The sequence below is a fragment of the Mixophyes fleayi genome, chromosome 3, assembly GCF_038048845.1.
Source record: "Mixophyes fleayi isolate aMixFle1 chromosome 3, aMixFle1.hap1, whole genome shotgun sequence".
Classification (NCBI taxonomy): domain Eukaryota; kingdom Metazoa; phylum Chordata; class Amphibia; order Anura; family Limnodynastidae; genus Mixophyes; species Mixophyes fleayi.
The window spans coordinates 105651263-105674492 of record NC_134404.1 but is presented as its reverse complement, the minus strand read 5'-3'; the positions used below and the strand labels follow the sequence as shown (position 1 = coordinate 105674492).

General features: G+C 40.2%; 2 protein-coding genes across 2 annotated transcripts in view; one reads left to right on the top strand and one right to left on the bottom strand.

Annotated features, from left to right (window-relative positions):
* Positions 1–2765, bottom strand: part of SAMD7 (sterile alpha motif domain containing 7) — a 59417-nt gene extending 56652 nt beyond the window's left edge. The window contains exon 1 of the mRNA XM_075202098.1: positions 2683–2765. The gene's annotated coding sequence lies outside the window, so the exon portion shown is untranslated. The remainder of the gene's footprint in view (positions 1–2682) is intronic.
* A 91-nt stretch (positions 2766–2856) lies between these two features.
* Positions 2857–23230, top strand: part of LRRC31 (leucine rich repeat containing 31) — a 37881-nt gene continuing 17507 nt past the window's right edge. Inside the window, exons 1-4 of the mRNA XM_075202097.1 lie at positions 2857–2973; positions 4039–4278; positions 5467–5604; positions 13302–13469. Coding sequence (XP_075058198.1) covers positions 2961–2973; positions 4039–4278; positions 5467–5604; positions 13302–13469 — 559 coding nt within the window. The 5' untranslated portion in view covers positions 2857–2960. The remainder of the gene's footprint in view (positions 2974–4038; positions 4279–5466; positions 5605–13301; positions 13470–23230) is intronic.

Below are 23230 nucleotides of genomic sequence, written 5' to 3'. Positions count from 1 at the left end.
CACATCAGTCCCTGCCCCATTGGAGCTTACAATCTAAATTCCCTAACATACACAAACAGATAGACAGAACTGACAGACAGAGAGAGACTAGGGTCAATTTTGATAGCAGCCAATTAACCTACCAGTATGTTTTTGGAGTGTGGGAGGAAACCAGAGCACCCGGAGGAAACCCACGCAAACACAGGGAGAAGATACAAACTCCACACAGATAAGGCCATGGTCAGGAATTGAACTCATAACCCCAGTGCTGTGAGGCAGAAGTGCTAATCACTAAGCCACCGTCATTCATTTATTCTGCTAGGTCTGCCTGCTTTTTTCATTTTACTCCTTTTACGTGTTGTGATTTTTTCTTGTTATTCATGTGAATGAATGAGGTATGTCTTCTCCTTGTTACTTGCTATATGAAACACACAAAATAAACTGTGAAACCAACTGATTTGTTCGCCTTTGTCTCCATAATACCACTATGTACCACGGGGATCCACATTGTTCCATTGGTATTCTTCTGCAGTTGTTCTGTGCAATGTCACCCCCAAGTCAGCTTAGAAACGTTTCTTGACATAGAATCCAACAAATATGTCTGTTTTGTGAATACATAACGCATTTCTTGGTAATACGTTTCCAAATCAGGTACTTTTGTATTTCATTTTTTTTTATATTCCAAAACAAATTTGAATAGTTGATTCTCTTTTTACACTGGATGCTTTGAGTCCTGGTTGCCTAACAACCAAGAACGTAATGAAAAGCCATTTAAAGGATCTGCTATCAGTAGTTAGCTGTCCCCGGCTATTTCTCTTATCCCAATAGTGGGTTTGGTTCCTACTTAAGTTCTAAAGGTGTGAAGACCAAACCAAGGGTATTCAATTCCCATAAGCCCCAAGCCTGCCACCCCTCTTCCATCCACACATGCAAACTCAACCCATCCACCCCTTCTGAGTCACCGCGCTCCTGTTGATTACAAGTGTGACACCAATAACCTGGAACACTGCATTAGTAGAGCAGTAAAGATACTGGCAGGAAGAATTAGTGTCCTTCCTTCCTGAATGTCCTTCACTCCACTGCCGGTCCCCGCTGTGCTAATGGAATGTTTGGTGCCTTCACTCTCCAATCAGTAAGCTTAGTAACTTGGAAGAGGGAGTAGAAGACTGGAACTAGGACAATAGCTGAGAACCTCTTCTCTGCTGCCACTAGAATGGTGTTAGCTGAGATATTTCTACCCTATCTCATAGAAGGATGGTCCTGTACCTAATTAGTGTCAGGGTAGCAGTGCATTATGTCAGGCTTGTGGAAAGGTGAGTCTTGCATTTTTCGGTAAAGAACAGATTAATGTAACTGAGTTTGTGCTAGATCCAGAAATATGTTGCTATGTGCCAGCGGAAGATGTAAACAAGACAGTGCTAGGACAGAGTAATGTATGCTGTGTATAACCAATGGTGGAATATCCTTGGAAAGAAGATTGCCCTGCAATCCTTATCTGTACCATCTACTTAGAGATGCAATCCCACATGGGTTCTTTTTTTTTAGAGCAAGTTTTGTATATCTTTAACAGAAAGCTGAAGCTGATAGTCAATTTTCCATATAACTTTCTCATATTACTATGCTTTGCAAAAGTGATCTGTGTGGCTGATCACATTTATATGGCTGCCACTGCAAAAAAAAAAGTCTCTCTCCTGAGCCAGTCAGTCAGGAAGCTTTTTGATGGTCATCTGGTTTCAGAGGAAAGGGTGGGGCTTATGCTATGAACTCTCTAAAGCCTCTGTCAGATGTGATTGTAGTTGCCAAGGTAACCTGTAAATCATGTTTAACAGGCTTGAATCAAAACCCTATAGTATAATGAAGAGTTTCATGTGTCTTCTTACAATAAACTACAGCAATTTATGTTTAAAATAAATAAATAAAGTGGCCTGCACCTTTAAACAGAATCAGCTAAACAGACCCAGTGAGGTGTGAAGATCAGGTTTTTGGTTACAGAGAGATAAGCGCTATAACTATGGTGGATTGTGTATAATCTGTGGAGAATCTTTTAAACAACTCAGTTTACAGAGAATACAATCTTAACCGTTTAAAAAGACAGAAATCAACCGACATTATCATTAACAGTGACAATTTGTGCTTAATCTTGTGAGAAATTATTACTCATATTTTGTCTCTCCTTAGAGCCCCATTAGTAAACTAGTATTTGCTGTATTTATGTTTTTGTTGTGTGAAAGATTTGTCAGTTCTGTACAACAACTTGAAGTGAAGACACTGCACTGTGTACAGCAGAACAGGGTCCCTGCACCTAGCAGGACAATTGCAGAATCACGCAAATGTGCAGTAAAGCTAGCAGGCAAGATCCATACTAACAGCATCTGCGGGCCCTGGGCTAATACAAACTGCTGGAAAAATCATGATAAAATTAAATGAGTAAAAAAAAAGTAACCTTCTACCCGAGACATAAGGGAAGTACAAACGACTGTTAACACAACCACTTAGAAATATACAACCTAAAAAACCTGTTTGTAAATTGTCTTTATAAAGCACACAATGTATGTCTTTTTTTTCTTTCTCAATCTGTAACCTGAGCTATTTTCTGACTCAGCCTCTTAAAACCATTACAAGCATTCTTCTTGGCAACTCAAACTTAATAGGAAGTTACAAGCCAAAGTCCACCTGCTGCATATTTTCTGGGTAGTTACGTACCTGCTGCATTGCTTGTTCAGGTATAGTAGACATGACTTTTCTGAGCAGCGGAGCTTGTTTGGCTACATGATCACACCTTTTTCACTCCAGTCCTGTATTGTGGAAAAGAATGCAACATGGTTTACATGCAGGCAGTTAGCTTGAGATTTCATTTGCGTGAAAGGATTAAAGTTCTGCGGGAAACTGCTGAAACGGACGTAGAATTATAGCCCAGAGGACAATTTTCCAGCAGCTGCAACATCTTTGGCCACACAACCTATGTAAAGTGGTGGAGAAATATGGACAGTAAAGGTATGTCATTGTACACACTGTTAATTCTCTTTACAGATGCATTGTGAATGTAATCTTGTGAAATGAAACCGGGAGTGGCAGGGGCATTTCATGTACACTGTGACTGAAGTGCAGGCTACATGTAAAGAGTTGTGTACATTCAGGGCTGTATATAACATGCAGGTAAATTATGTACTTGCTCAGTGTAGCACTCACTGTTCAGGAAGAAACATATAAATTATTTATTTTAATTTTGATCACATTTTTATTTTTTTATTTTGTTACTTTGTCTTCTTTATGAAGCATCTATTTTTCTCCTAATAAATAAAGGAAGACAATATGGACAGTTGTAGGTGTACAATCACTTGTTTAGCACATACAATACCTACAACACCATCAGCTGTATATATGGTCCTGATATTCTTACTATCTAGTCATGTACCTCATTCGCTGACTCTATTATTCATTTCATGAGTGGCATCATGTTTACACAGCACAAACAGATACACAGATAAGACACCCATCAGTAGGTGCTCGAAATGTGGGCCATAGACAATTTTTTTTTATATGAGGTGCATGTTTTATCCAAAAGGAAAGTACATAATAAAGTCACATTAAATTACAATTTGATAAATACAAATTATTACCAGTTAAAAATAGAGGTATAAATAGTGGGTATATTTCTAACATAAAATAGGCATTTTTAAACTAAACCAGTACTAAATATTTTATACATCTCCCACTGTTATATATGGATGTGTAAGAATAATTGCCAGATTTTGCTGTGTATTTAAATTGCCTTTGACAGGAAAATCTGGGTACTTGTAAAATTTTAAAGAAAAACAGGACGAGACAAAAAAGCTTCCTTTTAAACCCGGCGCAGTTTGGATGTAAGGTGTCCAGTCTCTGGAATGTTGCTGCACCTCTAATTATAGATTCAACTCTTTGGCAACAACGTGTCCCTGAAAATTGCATACAAATGCTTGTCTCTACAGTGGGAATAATGTTGTAACTTCATATTTAATAGGAAGATGTAAATGTTTGATTATAAGTGAAATTTTAATATTCTTATTTCCATCCAAAAAGGATCAGAGAAGAAGGAAGGAGAAGGACAGAAAAGGTCTCCATTTGATATTCTCTTCGGACAGCTACAAAGAAAAAAGTCAGATAAAGCAAAGAGTGACATATTTCAAGTAAAGAGATTTTTCAAGGCATTTGATAAGGCTGCAACCGAAGCAGCAAATAAGAAGGATGAACAAGCACCTGACGATAAATCTACAGCTGGCGACCATAACCCAGAGAATGTGGACATCAGTCCTACAAAAGGTGAGTATGTGTTTTATACAAAGGAATGCTATATTATTGCAACAGAAGCTCAGGACATTGATGTGACATGATGGTTTCTCAGTATGTAACAATTACTTCCATGGGCCACAGGATATAACTGCAGCATTTTGTACCTCTTATTTTTAAAGTAAAGAGAGCTGACATTGGACTCAATCCATTGAATGGTGAAGGTAGGTATAGTGGTCCTCTCCCTGCCCCAGACACCATCTGAGAGCAGCAATCATCTGTTACCTATTGGGCTTCTTATTCATTCATCACCCAGACCCTCACAGTCAAGGACCACCAGTGCTTTTCAATGCAGAGCTGGTAACCTCTAGGTGGTGGGGATTATGCCGTTTGTTTTCCTCCTTCCTCTTTAATAGAGGCACCAACCCTGCACTGACCAGTATGGGGCTGGTTATTATTATAACAGGACCCAATGCTGCTCTACTCCCCAATTTTCTTATATTGAAAGCCTGAGATTGGTGCTCTCATGCACCACGTGCAAAAAAAAAAACAGGCAAAACTGGGAACAAGGGCACAGTCATCTTCATGTCTTCCATGAAGTAGGAAGAGACCCTTTGTCCTTGAACCCCAGAGTCATAAGAGCTCTTAAGGGACAAGGGTCTTTAGAATACTCTTTGTAGCAAGGCTGGGCATGTGGTTATATCCCCAGCCTAATGGCCAAGCAAATCAAGCAAATATAACAAACTAACATGAACCCCCATCGAGCTTTGTGGTTCTTACGTTTTCCTGAGTCCACTCCAGGAGCACAACGTCATGGGCTCTCTCTGCTGGCATTGGCCTCTTGCCCAGAGAACCAAGGTATATTTGCCATCTCACAGTGCTTTGAGTTCTGCTAGCAGAGATTTTAGGTTAGTAAAACTAAACATAAACCGTACCTGGCATTTCTTTGGTACACCACTACAACAAGAGACTATGAACAAAATGCTGACATTATTATTATATCCCTTTATTTATAGAGCTGTAACATATTAAGTAGCATGTTACAGAGAAGATTTCATCATTCACGTCATCTCATTAAACTGAAAGGAACTATATTTTAACAAAAACATAATTGACAGAACAATCACAATATGTAATCAATCTATATCAACAAAAGCATGTAGGGGTTATACTGTTGTTTGTCTTATTCAGTAATACCATACAATATTGTTCAATACACAGGAGAGGATGAGCTGGATTCAAATACAACTCAGTGGTGGAAGGTGACACAGTTTATGGAAAAGTTTGGGAAAAAAGCAGATATTCATTATATAAACCTGAACAACTGTGGTCTGACAGCTACTGATATAAAAGAGCTCGGTATGTAGAATACTGTAATTCTTATTTTATCTCTTGACATGTCTTTATTACATGTGTCATTTCTGTGTACATGTTTTTATTACATTGGTAAAAGTGCAACAAGAAGAGCAGTTTCAGCAAAAGTGCAACTGAAAGATGCAGCATATATTCCATTGGAAGCATAGGACAAGACCTGGGGGTAAATGTATCAAGCTGACAGTTTTTCGACGGGTTTGACAAATCAATCAGATTCTAGCTATTATTTATTTAGTACATTCTACAAAATGATAGCTAGAATCTGATTGGTTGCTATAAGCAACATCTCCACTTTTCAAACCCGCTGGAAAACTCTCAGCTTGATACATTTACCCCCTGATCTCCACCACCTTAGCGGTGTTAGAAAAATTAAGTAATTTGTGAGGATAATATTTCTGAGCACCTTCCCATAAAGAGTAGAAGTGGCCACCTAATTGCATCTTTTGCACTCCTTGATCTCTTTTAAATAATATTGACCTCAGTGGTCAAAGTGAGGGTGTATACGGTGGTATGCCATACTGCCATACCGCCACTTCTCCTACTGCCTTTATTGTAAAACTACCACATTCCATTCACTAACATTGTCCATACCACCAATTCTAAATTTCTACTTCGACCACTGGTCGTCCTTCAAAAACCTCATTCATCAATCAATGTCTCTGATAGTCCCAACTCTTCTTTTCAGACGGTGCAAATATTTTCACTTTACAGATGTAGCTTACAAATCCATTCGCTGATCCATAAATGTATGTTAATTTGCATAAAAGTAGGTGTGTAACTTTAAACAATAGCATTTGCACTGTAATTTTACACATTTGCAGTGCAAGGGGCACTCTTACTGTCTGCTTTGGGAAGACGTCTTTGAAAACTAGAAATGCGACTGGGTTTCTGGGAACTGAAACATCTGTAAAGATATATTGTGCAACATTGGCACATACAATTCCTGCCTCCTTGAGGAACATTGGCCTAGAATTGTATTTCTGCACTGTGCAGCTGGAACAGGTGCAAAATTCAAGTTTTTTTGTTTTACAGAGTGAAAATGCTGTGCACCATTCCTCTTAGCAAGGGACATCCCTAGAAATGTACCCTCTCCAGCCCAATTTCAGTAAACTTATTCTACAATATTAAGACGATCTATCAAAGGTCGATTTTGAGCAAATCATCTATTTTTTAATTAGTATGGTAATTTGCAAATGACTTAATCTAATAGCAGCAAATGGCCCCAATTTGCTAAATCACCATGGAAATCTCCATATATAATCTCCCTGGTTTCAGGCAGTAGATATTGCCTGAAAACGAGTGTGATTAGAGGGAATTCCCACTCAATTACATGGACATCACATTTCAACGGCCACAATTGAAATGCATTGCTTGTTGAAATTATTTTTAAAGTAAAGTCTATAGTAAAATGCTCTGGTCAAGTAATTAAATAAATAATATTTTTTTTAAAAAAAGTCAAAATATATTGCACAAACATACTCAAGAGGGTATATTTATTAAACTATGGGTTTGAAAAAGTGAGGATGTTGCCCAGGGGGGCACGCAGGGGGGGGTTTTTGGGTCTCCAGAAACCCCTCCCCTCCGCTAAAGAAGTGCCCCAACATAGCGGACGCATGCGCAGCAGCTCTCGCTTTTTTTGCTTAAAAATTCTGCGTGCGCCCCTGTTGCCTATAGCAACCAATCAGATTATAGCTGTCATTTCTTTAGTACATGCTACAAAATTACAGCTATAACCTGATTGGTTGCTATAGGCAACATCTCCACTTTTTCAAACCCGCAGTTTAGTAACTTTACCCCAAGGAGTCATAAGGAAACAGAATTTCCAAATAATTAATAAGTATTGTGTTATAAAACAACTGCAGTGAAGAATACTCTATTACAATAAAATCTGTACAAAATGCAAGCAATTAAACTGATCTGGCATTGTTTCATTATTGGTATGCTAAATACATTGGTAATCACTCTAACAATTTTAAAGAGACTTAGGGCTAGATTTAATAAGCTGCGGGTTTGAAAAAGTGGGGATGTTGCCTATAGCAACCAATCAGATTCTAGCTGTCATTTTGTAGAATGTACTAAATAAATGAAAGCTGGAATCTGATTGGTTGCCATAGGCAACATCCCCACTTTTTCAAACCCGCAGCTTAGTAAATCTAGCCCTTAAACTTGTTATTTTAAAAGAAAAAGGGACATTTCTGATGCTTCCTTCATGCAATTATTAGAAGAGATAAGAAGATAAACTAATCTTTATTTGGTATAATCCTCCTGAGATAATGGAAATCAGCAGTTTTTGCAGTACTGATGTCTACCCATAATTGTTTTACCATCACGGATCGACCCCCTTTCTATCAGAATTTTATTCTTTCGTATCTACCATTAACTGGCTGTAGGGAAAACAGACATAAGCAATGGAATAAGAAAAGTAAAAATTGGGATCAAACTTGGGCTTATATTTTAACCCCTTCACCATTGAGTCTATTTTGGGTTGATCACATTTCAACAGCATTATCAGTAATTTGTGCTGTCCCCACACAAATTATACGTTGTTTTATTCAGAAGTCTTAGAATTTTAAGAAAATATCATTTGTTTTCTTATAGCTCATGCTAAAAGTGTTTTTGTAATTGAAATTGTAAGACGGTGAACTAAAAGCAAATGTGTGTTTTATTTTTGTTTTGTTTTAAATGACACTTGTTTGTGGTTCTTGCTTTGACTATGTCCACCTTTCCAAAAAACCAAAAAGGCAGTATTCTACACATAGTTTTTCAGGGTTGTGTATGTTTTCCCGACTCTATTAGCAAAAACAGTAGGTATGACTACGAAAAAATCACGATTACCAGAAATCCGACATGTATAGAAAACAGACTTGCCATAACACACCCACACACTGTATCTGGCACGGTTTATATTAATCACGATGGAGGAAAATGCCGCCTGTGATATTGACGTCACTTAAGAGCCTGACACTGACATTTCTGGATTTAAAGCGGAAATGTGTGGACCTGCCGCCTATAGCAGTGTTGGCTAACCTGTGACACTCCAGGTGTTGTGAAACTACAAGTCCCAGCATACCCTTCCAGCAATAAGCTGCTATATATTGACAAAGCATGCTGGGACTTGTAGTTTCACAACACCTGGAGTGTCACAGGTTAGCCAACACTGGCCTATAGTATCTAGAATCTCTAACCCTAACACTAATCCTAACCGTAACCCTATCCCTAACCACTACCTCTAACGTTCAGGTCGGGTCCATGCATTGCCGCTTTAAAGGCAAAAACATCAGCGTTGGGCTCTTAAGTGACGTGAATATCACAGGTGTCATTTTCCTCCGTTTTAATTATTATGAACCTTGCTGGATACAGTGTGTGCGTGTGTTTTGGCAAGTCTGTTTTCTATACATGTTGGAAAATTTTAGACAGGAGTTCCTTCTCTTTTCCCAGCTCTTTTTTGTTACTGCAATTTAGGTATGTTACATCTATTCAGATACTGCTGTATAACAGCTGGTGTGGAGAATGAAAGGGAGGCACCTTTATAGAGTTATAAAGAGAATTATAAAATTGATGGAGAGAGTCGTTAATGACATTAGGATCAGTGGTAGAAGTGGGAATTTAGAAGTGGCGGTATGGAAAATGTAATGGGAATTTAAGTGAATAGAAATTGATAGTTCCTCATCATCATCATCATTTATTTATATAGCGCCACTAATTCCGCAGCGCTGTACAGAGAACGCACTCACATCAGTCCCTGCCCCATTGGAGCTTACAGTCTAAATTCCCTAATATAGACACACACTCACACAGACACAGACAGACAAAGAGGGAGATAGACAGACAGGGAGACAGACAGAGACTAGGGTCAATTTTTGATAGCAGCCAATTAACCTACTAGTATGTGGAAGAAGTGGTGGTATGACATATCACCGTATACCAGCCCACTTCCACCACTGAGTATAATCATGACTAATTTTCACCTTCTTGTCCCTTGTAGCCATGATGGCTTGCACATCCCATTTAGCTTTTTACTTGTTTGCAAGCATAGGGTCTGACTTATTACTCTTTCATAGAATTTCTGGTTCAACCGGTGGAGGGCTTGTTCAGCTTTTTTTTTTGGCGAGGGCTGATTGAATTTCACCCCTAACAGAAAGGATTTGCATATAGGTCGAGTCCGAGTGACTCTGTTTATGAATGCACTCAAGCTCTGTAATCTAATGGTAAGGGAGTCTGAATTATGAGTTTGCTTGTCCCTGAGAATTGAGGCATATTTGATAATATTACCTATAATAACCGATTTATGGGCTTCCCACCCAATGAGGAGTAGAGAATCAGAGATCGAATTGATCAAAATGTTTGCATTTAATCTCCAGTAGAGACGGCCTCTAGTATTGTTCAAGATAGCAAATGTAGTCCTGACCACGTAGAGGTGTCAGACCATGGATTAGGAAAACTATATGTTTTTCTAATTGATTAAATAGTCTTACTACATCCCATAATCATGTAAATTCTAGAGTAAGATTTATGGGGATGCGAAAAAAAAGTATAGTCCCGAGACGTGGGATAATGGGGCCTCCAGAAGTCAAACAGACCAGTCCCAGCCATATGTATGAGTAGTGCTCTAGAATTCGTTATAGGGAATGAAGTATGTCTCGAGCCTGACCAGTCCAATTCTCCTGAAAGAATAATATTGAAATCTCCCCCAAGTAATAGAAGGCTTTTTTGTATCTTTTGTAATTCTGTGAAGAATGTATAAAAAAAAAACAACTAGACCTTAATTGGAAGTGTACAGGTTCACCAATGTGATGATTTAATATCCTGCCTGACCTACCAGTATAATGAAGTGTCCCTTATGATCCAGAGTCGATGTAGTCAGCTGAAAGGTTAAAGAGTTATGGATCATGATAGCATCTCCATTCCTCTTGATGGGCAGGGGGGCGTATTCAATAATTGGAAATCTACGTGAAGGATGTTCGCCATGCCTAAAATGTGTTTCCGGTAAAAAATACAAAGTGTTAACATCCCCTACTAAAGTCCCTTAGCATTAAGTGAGACAAAGGTGAGGGACATGTTCCACCACGGGAGTATCAAGAGATTAAAAAAAAGAAACAGATAAAGGAGGACAAATGTTCTTATGAGTACAGGAATGTGGGAGGAGGGACAGGGAATGGACAAGAGTAAGGAGGTAGGGAAAGGAAGTGTCAGCTAACCTCTCAAACAAGGAGGAGTGGCAGCTGAGGTTGAGCCCACAGAAAAGATAGGGAGACAGCCTGTCTGAAGAACTACAGGTTGGTGGACTATCATGGGAAGGCAAACTTGTGTAACTGTAGCTATAATTGAGAGGTAGGAGACTATTCAGTCTGCCCTCTCACAATTCCCAAGTTAATGAGGGTGAAACTATGTAAGTAAGCATTTCCTGCCCATTGGAAAACTAGAATAGAATGCAACCAAACATCAAGGTATAAAAGAGAAAAAAACCTTTATGCAATTTAACTGTAAACCAGTAGAGCATGTTAGAGTTAATAAAGAACAACATAAGAGGCCTAAAATCTAAAAAGTACAGACACATAGCTATTGTAATTATGGAGAAATTAAATGTAAAGCTGGGTGCACACTACAGAAATTTCGACCAACTTATTATGCCGAGCGATTTTACATGCAATCGATGTTCCGATCGCTCGGTCCATGGACTGCATACACACTAGCCTTGTTTAGGACGATAAAGGGAAGAGTGGACGTCCCTTTAGCGACTTTTTACAGCCATGTTGTCGTGAGCAATGACTGTAATGACTTCGTACTGTTGTGGATCGGTCAGAAGTTTATACACACTACACAGTGGAAACGAGATTGGAACAAAAATATTAAACGGTACGACCAACCAAATGAGGCGATAATCGTCCATTTGGGCAGACTTTCGACCATCGTGTCACTGCACACACTGACCCGACTTTTGAACGAGCGGTCATATGTCGTCTGTTTAAGCCGATTATTGGACGAAAACAGTGTAGTGTGTACCCAGCTTAACAAGCCTTCAAGATCTTCCTTCAGGCATTCAGGATAAAGAGAATAGCTGTGGTCGTCAACACCACCACAATCCTGAATTCAAACAGCTTGAAAACTGGGAGAGAACAGGGAAAACTGTACTCAAGAAATTAAATTAATGTTACTGAAAATAGTACACAGCAAATATACTCTTTAGTGAGCCATGGTTAGCAAAAACTGAAACTAAACAGAGTGTCATGAAAACAAGAGGCTCACGAGAAACAACAAACAGTCCTGGTAGTAACAGACTCAAAGAGGTTCAGTGTAAGGCCGACTCTACTGTGGTAGGGTAGCATCAGCGACAGGTCTCTGCCATTGTCAGAATCTCGGTCAGCATCAAGACAACCCCAACTTCCACAAACAGCCTGAATAGAAACAACAATGACTGGTTTCTATAGTGAGGTGGAATCCTTTGCTGCTTGACCCAAGTTGAGATCCTGAAGCAAGTCCCTGCCCTCCATGGGATTTCGCTCAGTAATTTAACGGCTGCCAGCCTCCACAAACAGCCACAAAGGAAAGCCCCACTTATTATTATTATTATTATTATTAATTTTTATTTATAGGGCGCTACTAGGTGTCCGTAGCGCCGAACAGGGACAAACGAAATTACAATACGAGGAGAGACAGCACAGCTAGGGGTGGGGGAGGGGAGAGGGGAAGGTCCGCATACGACGGAGCCCAAGAAGGAAGGCACGGATGACACGGAGACCCCCAGGGGGGAGAGGAGGAAGTGAGAGGGCATGGGGGGGGGGGAAGAGGGTCCTAGAGGAGGAGGGCAAGGTAGCTGAAGAGCAGAGTTAAAAGTGGTGAAGACAGGAGGAGTGGGTGACCCTGCTCAAAGGAGTGTACAATCTAAGGGGTGGGGGAGATAGACAAAGAGACACGGGGGAGAGAAGGAGGAATGGAGGATAAGGATAAGGGAAGGGGAATGAGGGGGAAGAGGCATAAGAAAGGTAGGTAATTAAGTGGGAGACTGGAAGGCTTTAAGAAAAAGGTGGGTTTTTAAAGCCCGTTTGAAACTGGACAGATTAGGGGAAGTTCTGATGGAGGGAGGGAGCTTGTTCCAGTGGAGGGGGGCAGCGCGGGCGAAGTCATGGGAGGAGGTGATCAGGTGGGAAGAGAGGCGACAGTCATTGGCAGATCGGAGATGGCGGGATGGAGCATGAATAGAGAGGAGGGTGGAGATGTAGGGTCAGTGGAGTTGCCGAGGGCCTTGTATGTAAGAGTGAGGAGTTTGAAGAGGATTCTGTAGGGGAAGGGGAGCCAGTGAAGGGATTGGTAGAGGGGCGAGACAGACGAGAACTTATATTGTTAGCCATGATCCCGTAGCATTCTTGTCACCTCCCAAAGTTCTCTGCATTTAATAATTGTGGAAGGTGACTCAGGTACATTGCGGATTCTGAGGTTGTTTCTTTGTTCTCTATTCTCAAGATCTTAGGTTCAATTTAATAAAACACTGAAGTGAAATTATTAATGTGGCTTTGATCAAGCTGTTAGTAATAAAAGATGGATCTTGTATTTATGTATCAGACATATTAATCATTGTTAATTATGTGTCAGACCTATTAGTCATTATTGTCTTTTACCTTAGGCAGATGTATCAGTATTATCAATTCTTTCTTTATAGCTGTGTGTTTCTGGTTCTCTTTCAGGTTCATTGATGCCCTTTCTCCCAGATGTTGAAGAAATTGATCTTTCTTGGAATGATTTGGTTGGTGGGTCTGTGTCGTTGATGACCACAAACCTCCGTCATGTCAGTAGATTAAGAATTCTAGGTTTAAGTAACTGTGGTCTCACTGCTGATGACGCTGGTACTTTAGGTATGTTTTCTTCACTGACTATATGCAGTGATGTCACATGAGATCACTGTTGTGAAAAATAAGGGGATCACTACTTACCACCCAAGTCAGTTTCCATGAATTGGAATAAATGTAGACCCAAATGTAATTGTATATATGTGGCAGCAATTACATCTCTTGTCTGATCCCGGGGCACTTAATGATCTGGAGCAAGATGCTTGAAGCTGAGATATGCAGTCTATTCACAGTATAGAAAGTTGTGTTATTGCAACTTCCTGTATTTAATTAAACCCTGCTGATTGGCTCTAGATAAATAAGAACAATGGGCCTCTTTCATTAAGGAAGTTAAGCAAGAAATTGAGTAAGTTTTCTTACTTAAGTTTTCTGGACTAATCCATGTTGCAATACAAGGGGTGCAAATTGTTTTTTATTTTGCACATAAGTTAAATACTGTATGTTTTTTCATATAACACACAAATACTTGTTAGCTTATTTGTACACTGAAATTTAAAGTTGATCTAGGAAAAAAGAGCCAGTATTTAACTTATTTGCAAAATAAAAAAATTATTTGCACCCCTTGCGTTGTAACATGGTTTTGTCCAGCTGAAAACTTAAGTAAAAAAATGAATACTTTCCTTAATGAACCAGGCCCAATGTTTTTCAGATCATTAAGAGCCTGAGTAATAGATCAGGAACTTGAGGGATAGTTACAAACTATATTATATTATAAAATATGAAAATGCTGTGGTTAACTAGAATAATATACAGGGTAATATCTCATTACCTGAGACAGCTTTCTCTTTATAGGTACAACCCGGTTGTAAGTATTACTCAATTGGTGCACAATTATCTGTTTTAGTTATTGTAAATAATATCTTTATAATCATATCTAGTAATGTTATTAATATAATGAACACCCCCTACTGTGTACAATAAGAATCTGTGCCTTTCATCATTTCCTCTAGATTTTAAGCTCTTGCAACCAGGGGCTTCAGCTTTTTACAAGTCTGCACAATGTTACAGAGCAAGAAAGGTTGAAATAAAAAAACACAATCCTATCAAGTTCATATAAATTCTAAATCTGTTGATACAAAGGAAGAAAAAAGCAAAGTCCCCAGTGAGACAGTTGCCAATTGAGCCTCACAAGTGGGTGTAGAAATTCCTTTCTTTAACCAAAAATGACATTTGGATAAATTCTCTGTACATAACCCCATAATGTTCTCTAGTAATTATAGCTACAGATTACATTTCTTGTAATACAGGTATCCTATCCATGTTTAAATTCTGTGAATTTGCCATATCGCCTTGTGCGGTAAAATAAATGCAAAGTGTAACGATTATTACAGTAAAGAATCCCTTGATTTGCTGATGGTGAAACCATCCTTCTATTCCCAACTGTTGACTCCTTGTCCATTGTATGGTTCTTGGTAGGAAAAGATTATTAGACATATCTTTGCCTTGACCTCAGATATATTTATACATTTTAATGAGGTCTCCTATAGGCACCTTTAAAAAAATGTTTAGTTCCTCTAGACTCTCATTATAATTTAATCCTTCCATTCCTGTTATTAATTAGGATGTCCATCTCTGAACCCTCTTGAGTTCAACCTAAGTCCTTTTTATAATGAGGTGCCCAAAACTGTACCCCATATTCCAGATGTAGTCTAAGTAGTTACTTATACAATGGTAGTATTATGCATACAGCCAATGCATTTATTCCCCTTTTTATACATACTAAACTTGCATTTGCTTTTGTAGCCATTGCCTGACATTGTACTGCTATTGCTTTCTGTCAACTAAAAGTCATTTTCTTTTCAGTTTGTCTAATTTTATTCAACTCATTATATAAGTAGCATAGTTCTTACCATGGCCTAAGTGCATTAACCTACACTTATGTACAGTAAATGTCATCTGCCATCTGCCCACAATTGTTGTAAGGTCATAGGGCTATAATTTCAAGGCTTTGTTTTGTTTTTTTTATTTTTTCTCTTTTAAAAGATTAGTACCACATCTGCTTTTTGCCAATCTTGTAGCACTGCTCGGAAAAAGAGGAGTCCATAAATACAAGAAACGGTGGTCTATCAGTTACTGAATTTAGCTTCCTTAGCACACATGGGTGGATGTCATATGGACAAGGTGTTTTCTATAATCTTGTTTAGGTGTAACCACACCTCTTTGTGTGTTAGGCAAGTAACATTTAGTAGTGTGCATATGCTACAAATTTTCCTAGTTTATTATTTAGTAGGCAAGAATTATTTTATATTTATAGTCAGACTTTGGCAGTAGCCTCGGATGCAGAGGGCCACTAACCCGTATTAGCTCCACTGAATTAGCAGTTGCGGAGTCTAACGTGCCCCTGGTGTGCGCCAGGGACCCCCGCAAGGAGGTTTTTACTTCGCTGCTCAGGGCACGTAGGTCGCGGTCCTACTAGCCAGTTGCCAGTGTAGTGGTAAGGAAGGTCAAACGGTCCGGGTCAGAAGCCAATCAGGAATGTGTGGTACCAAAGGGAGATTCAAACGGGTAGTCAGACAGGCCAAGGTCGCAGGAACAGAATGGGGCAAAATACAGGAGAATTGTCGACAAGCCGGGTCACAGCAGAGAAGCACAGTACAGAGGAGTAGTCAGGAGCGCCGGGTCAAAATCCAAATAGCAGACATAGAATAGGAACAATGCTGGAGACAGGAACCTGTTACTCTGGCATCCTAATGGTGCCAGAGCAGGGTTTAAATAGAGGCAGGGAGCCAGAGATAGGAGGAACAGAAGGGGCGGTCAGACATGCAACGGGACGAGTCAGAGCGCACGCGCCCGATATCCAGAAGGCGGCTGGGGACGCTGCGTGCCTATTGCTTGGCAACAGGACACCCTGGCCGAGTCTTATTAGGTGTCCGTCCCCGCACAGCGAAGGAATAGCGGGGACGGCGCCTGACATTTATTAACTTAAAAAAAATGTTGAATTTAGATTTTCTCTTGTTGCACAGTTCTTACAAAGGTCTAAGGGCTAGATTTACTAAGCTGCGGGTTTGAAAAGGTGGGGATGTTGCCTATAGCAACCAATCGGATTCTAGCTGTCATTTTGTAGAAAGTACTAAATAAATGAAAGCTAGAATCTGATTGGTTGCTATAGGCAACATATCCACTTTTTCAAACCCGCAGCTTAGTGAATCTAGCCCTATGTGTACTCTGTTCTTTAGCCTCAATCTTTGCTAACCTGATTTTCTGTTTACATATTTTGCTACATACCTACATTATATTTCCATAATGCAGTTTCAGTCCCTTCTAATCTTAGTAATTTCATTGCTGTCTTTTTTTCCGTTGTTACCTCAAAAAGATTGCTTGCCTTTGGTTCATAGAAATTTTGTTGCAATACAGTATTTATTTGCAACAGTATCTATTGAAAAATATTTTTAAATCTGTCTTATTTGGTTTCACTTTCCCATTCTACAAACTTAAGTACTCTGAGCTGTCTCAACTTCGCCCATCACAAATTCATAGTTTTTGAAGCTGCCTTAAAAAATATTTAAGTGTTGTTATTCGCAAAATGCATACTCAACTGCACTTAGGGTAAGTTTCCAGTTACTCAGAAAGCCCCCTTGCTCCAAACACGTGCTCTGCTGACTTCTAAGAATCTCCCAGTTAGTATCTGCATTAAATGAACTTTAACACATTGTATACAGTCTAGGAATCATTTTTGTGAGTATCTATGTTTTAATGTACATTGGCCTCAACAAAATAGCAACTTTCTCTTTCTTTGTATCTTTCTTTGATATATAAAAATGTAAATATAGAAAGTACATGACCTGTGTTCTTCTGCAGTTTCCTGGTGTGAATCACTAGCCCTAATTTAAATATTTGTTTTATTTTAATTCGGTGTGTAGGAAGATGTCACGAACACCCAACCTGTCCCAGATACAGCAATCTGAACAGCTGGCAGTGACTGGAATCACCTTAATCACTTAGCAAGGGATACACCTTTTCTGCCACCACAGATTATTATGGTGTCCTTACGTTCACCAGTACCACTTATTAATGTTTCACACTTAAATCATATACACATGTAGCATGAGCCTCCTTGGGCTTCGTAAATTCACAAAGAATCACGGATAACACACTAGATTAAATTTATTTAATCTGAAAAATGGTTCCAAGGCTTAGTTACAAAAATTAATAACAAGACATACAATATATTTGCACAAATAAGTTTCAGAAAATAAAATAGGAGATCAAATCAGAATTACTACTTACTAGTTAAGACCTGGGGGTAAATGTATCAAAGTGCAATTTTGCAACTCCAGCGATTTTCTCGGGAGAGTTGAAACTCGTCGATGTATGAAGCTGAGATTTTATGCAAAATCGCCAGAGTTGTGCTTCTGTCAAAATCGCTATTTACAAAATCGCCAGAGATCAAACTCCCGACTGTTTTCCACTGCAGCTATACAGCTCTCAAATGTATGAAGCTGCGAGTCAGCAAACTCAGGAGAGTTTGCTTCAAAACACGCCAGATACAACACGCTGCTTGATAGCAGCGTGTTGTATAAACACATCACTGTTACACTGCCCTGGCAGTGATAAAACTGGGGGAATCACCTAATACAGTAAATAGAGCTTACGCAAGCAACGTAGCTCATTGTGCATGCGCTACGCTACTTGCGTAAGCTATATTTACAATATTATAGCTTACGCAAGTAACGTAGCGCATGCGCAATGAGCTACGTTACTTACGTAAGCTCTATTTACTGTATTAGGTGATTCCCCCACTAGCGTGGGAAAATCACATAATACAGTAGTTATAGCTTACGCAATGAACATAAGTTCATTGTGTACCGGACCTCCAACCTAGTAGGAGGTGTTAGCAGCGGCTCCAGAGTTTTTTTAGTTTTCTTCAATCAAGATTACAGTGTCGGGATCTTACAAATATGGGGCCCCCCTGGCTGAAGCAAAGAAGACTTCAATCAACAAGGGGCCCCTTCTGGGCGAAGTGATGAAGATATTATTCAAGCCATTTTGGAAGTATAATTATTAAGGGACTGGAGCAAGCACGGAGCTTTGGAAGAAGAAAGAAGACATCTTTGGTGAGTATTTTTTTTTTGGGTGTTTTTATTTTTAATAAATAGATGTGGTTTAAATGAGAGTGGTTAGTGTATTTATTGTGGGTTTTTTATTTTTAATAAATAGATGTGGTGTTTACTAGGGTGCTGTTGTTTATTTAACAATTTTGTGGAACTACAGGTCCCAGCAAGCCAGGGATGTCAGGGCATGTTGGCACTTGTGGTTCTCCAAGTGCCAACATGCCCTGGCTGCCGTGGGTATGCTGGTGATTGTAGTTATACAAGCAGCAGCATGGCCACACTGTTTTTGGCAACCTGGCTGGCTGGGACTTGTAGTTCCACAAAACAAAATGGCGTCCATTTATCTTTTTCATTCTTTTTTGCCGTAATACCTTACTACCCACAGCCCAGGGGTAGTAGAAAGAGCCCTAGTGCTATCTGCACTGGGCTGGTTCTTTCTAGGGGGGGGCCCGCTAGTTTTTTTCGGCGGACCGCACTCCCTAGGGAATCCAGCCCAGCACTGAACAGTCTAGGGTTGGTTAGTCATTATAACAGGGGGACCCCTGCCGTGTGTCCCACTGCTATAGTGCCGCCAACCCTGGCTGGTTTGCCTAGTGCTGGTAAAGTAAAAATCAGGGGGACCCCACGCAAAATTTCCCCCTGATTTTCACGGGACCAGCACTAGTCAGGCAGCACTAGGGTTAAGCATGAATAGAGGGGGGACCTCACACTTTTTTTTTTTTTCACTTTGATCTATTCTTTACAGTTTTTACAGCTGCCGGATCTCCGGCAGCTGTATGACAGGTCAGTGTAACAGTGATGTGTTTACAACTCACTGTTACAACACAGGAGAGTTTACCAAACACAGGAAAGTTAGCTAAACTCGGGAGTGTTTATATCGCACAAAATCGCCAGAGATGACCAGCGATTTTGAACATCAGTGTCTAAATCGCAGCTTGATACATTTCAGTTTTTTTTTCTAAACTCGCGGGTAAACACAGTTGCGATTTGCCGAGATTTAAACACGCTGGCAAACTCGCACTTTGATACATTTACCCCCTGGTGTGTGAGGGAACACAATTGAGGAAAATAGGACATTTCAGTCTTGATAGACTCCCTCGTGAAAATGCACATGTTATTGTCTAAGTCAGAAGATTTTAAACCTTTTTGTCGCATAGCTCTCACCCCCCACATTTGGATTTTAGCTGTCAATAAGGACAGATTGATCTCCCAAATGTCACAGGGCTTTCAAAGGGAGCTAGGGATGTCCTGAGATCGGAAATGTTCACAGGACCTTGAATTCTCACCTCTGATCTGCTTGATTGGCTAGATGGTTTACAACTTTGGGGCTTCAAACTCCTCCAAGATCCTATTTCTCCCTGGTCTGGCTATTTTCAACAGACTAATGACACTTGCATAATTTCAAACTCATGTAATCTAGCAAAGCACACGTTGAGATTACATTACAAGGTTACATACAATATACATTGCCATGCATGAATTCAACAGAAAATAACAATCAGTCATTAGATATACTACATAATCGTCACAGAAGATAATATAAGTTTTGTAGAGTAGTATTAATTTCATTAGATGGTCAGATTTATGTAAAGGGGGTTAATATTAACAGGAGGTTTTACAATAATGTACAGCTTACTTTACGCCCAATTCTTGCACTACTGCTTAATTTCTGTTGTGCATACAATTCTGAATTGCTTTACTATGCTGTACATATGGACAACTGTACAATACCACTTCTCTTTATGTCATTTTCATCAGCAGTTATGCGAGGACACGTGCACTTCCATTTGTAGCGCTATGGGGGGGCTCTATGTTTGATCTTTCCCTTGGCCGCTTCTGCTGTAAAACCAGCTCTGTTTCTACCACCTAGAATGAGGTACTGCTGCTTGTTTCCTGCTCTGACAGTGTTCTACCTAGAGATGGGCGGGTCCGGTTCTCCGAGAACCGAACCCACCCGAACTTTGGGTATCCGAGTACCGAGCTGAGCAGCTCGGTACTCTCCCGCCCGTTCCGAATCCAAATCGAGGCCGAACGTCATTGTGACGTCGTCGGATCTCGGGGCTCGGTTCTCGCGATACATCAACTTTATAAATACACGCCTCCACAGCAATCCATCGCCATTTGACAGAGGGAGAGAGCAGGGTGTAGTCATAGGCTAATTAGAGCAGGGACAGAGAATACAATATTGTTCTTGCAATTGCTCTAACCAAAATCGCTACTGCAGAGAGGAGGATAGAGGTTTATTATTTTTTCTTAATATTTAGCACTCCCCAGCGCTTTTGGGGTGTCCCCCATAATTGTGCATAAATATTTCTGGCTGTCAGAAGTCATATCTGTCAGCAGTATCTACCAAATAATTTTTAGCACTCCTTAGTGCTTTTGGGGTGTCCTCCCTAATTGTGCATTAATATTTCTGGCTGTCAAAAGTCATATCTGTCAGCAGTATCTACTAAATAATTTTTAGCACTCCTCAGTGCTTTTGGGGTGTCCTCCCTAATTGTGCATTAATATTTCTGGCTGTCAAAAGTCATATCTGTCAGCAGTATCTACTAAATAATTTTTAGCACTCCTCAGTGCTTTTGGGGTGTCCTCCCTAATTGTGCATTAATATTTCTGGCTGTCAAAAGTCATATCTGTCAGCAGTATCTACTAAATAGTTTTTAGCACTCCTCAGTGCTTTTGGGGTGTCCTCCCTAATTGTGCATTAATATTTCTGGCTGTCAAAAGTCATAACTGTCAGCAGTATCTACTAAATAATTTTTAGCACTCCTCAGTGCTTTTGGGGTGTCCTCCCAAATTGTGCATTAATATTTCTGGCTGTCAAAAGTCATATCTGTCAGCAGTATCTACCAAATAATTTTTAGCACTCCCCAGTGGTTTGCGCTCAGAATGGATTCAAAGCAGTCCACATATGATCTGAATGAGAAACCAGGTTCTGTCACCAGTCCTGATGTTAGTGTTCCCAGTACGTCATCTGGCCAAGGCGATGTCAAACAACAGAGTGTTTTCAAATTAGTGCAAAAAACCCAAAAAATTTTTACTGTATTGAAGCGAAAAAGAAGTGTAACTGAGCAAAAGTTAAGTGACGATAAAAAAAAAAATGGAAGCATGCCATTCTACACACGCAGTGGCAAAGAGAGAATGAGGCCTTCACCTTTGGCTATTAGTGGCAGATCCCAAAAAGTTACCTAGCCTACAATTGGTGCACAACTACTGTTAGGCGTCAAAGCCGAGCTGCAAGATAACAGTGAGGCATTACAGGAGAATATTTGCTCTGATTCACAAATGACAACAATCCCTGTGGAGAGTCCCTCCAACAGTGGGATGTCTAATCGTGAGCATTCTGCTAATGTGTGCCTTAATAGCCCGAGTGTAGCCGGTGATACCCAAATTGAGGATGCCACTTTGGAATTAGAAGAGGATGAGGGGGAGATTTGTGTAGGCGAGGAGGGCGCTAATGAGGATGTTGATGAGGATGAGGTTGTTTGTGTAAGTCCTGCACCAGTGGCAGCAGTTCTGGCACGTGACAAGAAAAAGGCCATTGTCATGCCTGGGCATAAAACAAAAAAATCCACTTCTTATGTGTGGAATTATTTCTACCCAAATCCAGACAACAATTGTATAGCCATTTGTAGTGTATGTCAAGCCACAGTCAGTCGAGGGAGGGACCTTAACCATCTTGGAACCTCGTCTATGTTACGCCATTTAACGAGAGTTCATGGCAAAGTGTTGGGAAAAGCTGAAAGTTCTTCCCAAAAGAATACAAGCACTTCCTCATCAGCTAAGACCCTCCGCTCACCGACATACCGACGGCTACAAAATACACCCACCACACCATGCTCATCAATATCCTCAGTAGCGCTCGGAGTTAGCCCGGCATCCCACTTAAGGCTGGATGACTCCGGCACTATTATTGATTCCTCTGAAGAAAGCATTAGTCCTGCTGCTGCTGCTGCTGCTGCTGGGGGTGAATCGTCACCCCAGAGGCAGGTTAATAAAATGAGCAGTCCTACATTTCAGCAATTAACTGTGAAACAATCATTTGCGAGGGGAAGCAAATATGACAGCAGTCACCCAGTCGCCAAGCGAATCACAGACGCCATGGCTGCAATGTTAGTGTTAGATCTGCGTCCAATCTCCACAATAAACGCAGCTGGTTTTTCACAGTTAATTGAGGTTTTGTGTCCGCGTTACAGAATTCCATCGCGACACCATTTCTCCCGTAAAGCTATTCCACAACTATACCAAAAAGTGTGTAAAAATGTAGAGATTGCGCTGAAAAATGCCATTCTGCCCACTGTTCACTTAACCACAGATATGTGGACAAGTGGAAGTGGCCAAACCAAAGACTATATGACTGTGACAGCCCACTGGGTTGGTCATTCACCTTCACCAGCAGGAACAGCAGCAGCATGTACACCACTACGTAACATTTGTCACAGGCAGGCCACTCTTTGTATCACCGGCTTCACTAACAGGCATACGGCTGACAATTTGTTACGCAAACTGAGAGATGTGATTGATGCATGGCTTATACCACTCGGACTCTCCCCAGGGTATGTCATTTCAGATAACGCCAACAATATAGTGCGAGCATTACAGCTGGGTGATTTCCAACATATTCCCTGTTTTGCTCACACCATCAACTTGGTGGTGCAGAGCTTCCTACGAAATAACCGTGAGGTGCAGGAGATGCTTTCGGTGGCCCGTAAAATT